General features: G+C 38.2%; 1 protein-coding gene across 1 annotated transcript in view; it reads right to left on the bottom strand.

Annotated features, from left to right (window-relative positions):
- The window catches only part of LOC107662905 (WD repeat-containing protein 59-like), a 21,354-nt gene that overhangs the window by 7,024 nt on the left and 9,879 nt on the right, over positions 1–4,451 (bottom strand). The window contains exons 10-19 of the mRNA XM_016453033.1: positions 3,746–3,913; positions 3,584–3,663; positions 3,373–3,505; positions 2,516–2,640; positions 2,227–2,391; positions 2,040–2,141; positions 1,794–1,938; positions 1,070–1,139; positions 800–953; positions 267–320 (exon numbers count right to left, since the gene is read on the bottom strand). Of these exons, the coding sequence (XP_016308519.1) occupies positions 267–320; positions 800–953; positions 1,070–1,139; positions 1,794–1,938; positions 2,040–2,141; positions 2,227–2,391; positions 2,516–2,640; positions 3,373–3,505; positions 3,584–3,663; positions 3,746–3,913 (1,196 nt within the window). The remainder of the gene's footprint in view (positions 1–266; positions 321–799; positions 954–1,069; positions 1,140–1,793; positions 1,939–2,039; positions 2,142–2,226; positions 2,392–2,515; positions 2,641–3,372; positions 3,506–3,583; positions 3,664–3,745; positions 3,914–4,451) is intronic.

Genomic DNA, 4,451 nt, shown 5'->3' on the forward strand with positions numbered 1-4,451 from the left:
CAAACTGATTGGTTACAGTGTTACATGCAGCATCACATACATGCGAAAGAGGGAAAAGGGATGATCTTTCATTTTTATGATCTGTAAACAACAGCTAAATTAGTCATGAATTTTTTTTCAAAGCAGAAAATACAGGGAAAATGTAGAGCTGTGATGTGCCATACAAGAAATGTATGACAGCAAATAACAAGCAACAAAACATTTGGCATTAGAGCAAGTAGATTAGAGAGACAGAATAAGTGTGAGGGAGGGGCAGGGGTCAATACCGGACAGTCATGAACAGTCTGTACAGACCACCGGCGGGGAGCAGACAGAGGGGGCTTCTGATTGGATAAAACAGACCACAGTGACATGAGTGAGGGACACATGCCACCAAAACTCAACAGGAGAACTACAGCACAGAGAACAACAGTGACAATGAACTGTGACAATGGTGCTTTTGAACCGGTGGAATAAGCGGGCGGATGGGTGGGATGTGAAAAGCAAGAATAACAACTCAGAACTGAACAAAAAAGTAAAACCCATTTAAGAAATCATGTATAACCATTTCCAGTTCAGACAGGCAAACACACAGGGCCATTTCACTTTTAAAAGCCCTCCCAAAAACAACATGAATAGAATAGAATAGAACAGAACAGAACAGAACAGAACAGAGCAGAGCAGAACAGAACAGAACAGAACAGAATAGAATAGAATCGACTAAATCCTAACCACCTGACCACGGCTGCTGAATATAAATTTGCTTAAACGCTTAAGCTTCCCGCCAGCACTAATTTCAGTCCTGTGTGACGAGTCTCACCCGCTCTTTGTAGTAAAACGATGATATGGACACTTGGTCTTTGTCTGTGCGTGTTGGGCTCCCGCTGTACAACCTCAGGGTGGTCTGAGACTCCGTTCGCATTTTCATGGGCGTCATCACCCCGCTATGATACGCTGAGAGAGCTGACAGCGACCTGCACATGCACACAGACTTCATCTTACGACACGTGTCTTCCATTGTATTCAAATAATAATATAGCATAACATTCCATTTTTCAGATAAAGCATGCAAACTGGATTGAATATTCACCTGGGAGTAGGTTCAGTCGGAGGGACTGTACGATGCATAGTTATGGGCCGTGTGAAATAAACCAAGGAACCTAATAAGCAAATTAAGTTGAAATTTATGTGTTGGATTTAAATTTAAAAACAAAAGTTTGGAATAATGAAGATTTTTTTAAGTCTCTTATGCTCATCATGGCTGCATTTATTTGATCAATAATACGGTAATAAAAATAGTAGCATTGTGAAATATGTTTACAATTTAAGAACATTATTCTATTTTAATATGTTTTAAAATATAAATTATTCCTGTGATGCAAAGCTGAATTTTCAGCATCATTGCTCCAGTCTTCAGAAATCATTCTAATAAAACAATTTGAAAACAATTTTTGCTGCTTATTAATAATGTTTTGTAACATTATACATTATAATTACATAATAAATTACATTTTAGAACATATTAAAATAGAACGCTGTTCTTTAAATTGTAATAATATTTCACAGTATTCTTGTTTTACTGTATCTTTGATCAAATAAACACAGCCTTGATGAACATAAGAGACTTCTTTAAAAGACATCAAAAAATAATTTATTCCAAACTTGTGATCAGTAGAATATATATACATTTTACATATTTTATATTACAGACAGAAAAAATGTCTACTTCATGCATCAGTTTGGCATTCAATTAATAAACCGTGGACCAATATCAATATGCGTAGATGGAAGAAAAGGGTCATATCCCAGCCCACCTGTCCCACAGAAGCGCGCCCCTGAGGTGCGTGGGAAGGGGATGTTGGAGTCCTGGTACGAGCCGTAAGTGTTGCTTACTCGAGGGAAAGCTGGAAGTGCAGGAGTGACCGGGTTGGTGAGCAAGTAAGGGTTCATACCGTCCTCCTGGACATCCAACAGCAGACAGTGAGTTAAAAACTCATCATGGAAACTATTGGTAAATGTGTTTGAACAAAATGATGAGTACAAAAGTAAAGCTCACTCACCATGACTCCATCTGACTCCAAGCAAGACACCAGCTGTCGAACACATGGCTCTAAGCAGTTCTGGTTTCTCTTCACCTTCTGAAGTGACGTATCAGTCAGGATCTACAAAAGAGATGAGGCCGCTTCAACATGACATTGTTCAAAGCTTTGACTAAATCTCAAGCGTGATGGGTGTTAGAGTTTCAACCTTCTGTATCTTGGTCTTCGTGGAAGACGAGATGTTCGTCGGAGAGACGAACTGGAAAGATGGAGCTGCATTGTTGGGATACTGGGCAGGAAACTTCACCACGAGACGGACACGACTGGCTCCGCAGTCGGCCGACACAAAGCAGCTGCGGTTGACGGCATCCATCTACAAGAACATTAATGTCACCGTCTTATTTATGTTTGACTGTTATAATTGCATCCCATTTACTCGAATTCTGCAACATGGCACTCCACATAACAGACCATTTTCAGCAATCACAGTGACTGACCTCCACATTGACATTGCGAATCTGTAAGTTGACTAGAGAAAACTCTTGCTGCAGAGTCTGAGGCAAACCTGGTACGTCATTCTTACTGCTGGACGACAGGCCAGACTGAGGGCCGTCAAACTGATCTGTGAACAGACAGTAATTTACATTCATTAAAACTAGGATCTGACTGGAACATCCACTTTTTCAAATCACCATAAACGAAGAACGGGGTCAAAAATTAAAATTCAATGCATAAACAAAGGGATTTAATAATCAATAATAATGATAAAATATTCAATGCATTATTTTTTTATTCAAAATACATTTTTTAATATTAGTTAAAAATCTACCAAATTCAGATCCACAATTTACTTTATGTGCATCTTATATTTTTTTATATGTTCAAGTTTAGGGTTGGTATGAAGTCACTTAAAAGTAGTCTCTTATGTGCACAGAGACTGCAAAAACAGTAATATCGTTAAATATGATTACAATTAAAAGAACTGTGTTCTATTTTAACATATTTCGAAATGTAATTTATTCCTGTGATGCAAAGCTGAATTTTCAGCATCAATTCCAATCTACTTCCTGTGAAGATTTCTATTTAATTCATTCATTGAATTCTATTTGTTTATTCTATTCTCTTATATTCTATTTAGCCACACAACACAAATAAATAGATAATAGACTTAAATAAATATAATAGATTTAAATAATAACAGATTTAAATATAAATTGATAAGACAGGCAGACACACACACCGTGCTCACAGCTACGTTCATGTCTTCAGCAATTATGAGTAGAGTCAAAATAATTAAATGAATGAACCATAATGCATCAAATCCCTGTCAGAGCAACTCTTCCCTTTTTTTCACCTTGTGAGTTGTCCGCTGTGAATCCAGGGCTGAGCGGAGGTTCGGAGTCTTGGAACCTCAGCGTTTTCTCCGTCTCTGTGGTGAGAGTCAAGCCCTCCATCAACTCGTCCGCAATGTCATTGGCACAGCACAGCTACAGATCACATGAGTCCATCAGTCTCAAGCATAAAGTCACCAGCTGTAGTGAAAGGATTGAGTTCATGAGCATCACCTTTTGAAGTTGAGGATCTACTCTCCATATCCTCAGGGTTTGATCTCTAGACCATGTGACCAGCTGGCAGTCTTTGGAACCTAAAATACAGAATGGATTGTTTTTATTCAAATGAAGCACGCGTTCACAGAATTATCACCATCTACTGGTTGCTCCTCTCACCTTCTTTCTGCGGCCTCCACTGAAACTCAAGTACAACGTCGTCGTGGCCCACGAAAGCGTGAACAGGACTGTTCAGTTCCAGCGTGCTCCACAAGAGGAGGCTGTTCTCTCGCCGCAGCTGAGGAACCATCACTGTAACCAGGCCATTAGAGAAAGGCTGAACAGTAGAAAAGGATGGATGCAGTGAGTACTTTATAATAGGGATGCACCGATACCACTTTTTCCAGTACTCGCCCGATACGATACTTTTATTTTTGGTACTTGCCGATACCGAGTACCGATACCAATATTTTGAATGCATTTGTACATTTTTTAAATATTGGGTACATAAACCAAAAGAGTATGTATAATGTTAGTTGGTTAACTTCATTTATCAAATAGATACAGTCAAACCTAAATTTATTCAGACACCTTCAACATTTCTCACATTATCACAGTTTATTCGCTATAGTTTAGAAAATGGTAATAAAATATGACAAGAACTCAGAGTTAAACTGTGTCAGAACAAATTCATCTTGATAATGTTAGATAACTTTGATAGAAAGGCATGTAATGGATTACAATCAACCAAAAATTAAGACAGCTGTTAGTATGACAGTATTTACACAACTATCAATACTTAGTCGCTTTTTTTTTTATCCAAAGCAACTTACAAATGAAGACAATAGAAGCAATCAAAATCAACAAAAGAGCAATGATATGCAAG

Source organism: Sinocyclocheilus anshuiensis, unplaced genomic scaffold (genome assembly GCF_001515605.1).
Source record: "Sinocyclocheilus anshuiensis isolate Anshui unplaced genomic scaffold, SAMN03320099.WGS_v1.1 scaffold739, whole genome shotgun sequence".
NCBI lineage: Eukaryota > Metazoa > Chordata > Actinopteri > Cypriniformes > Cyprinidae > Sinocyclocheilus > Sinocyclocheilus anshuiensis.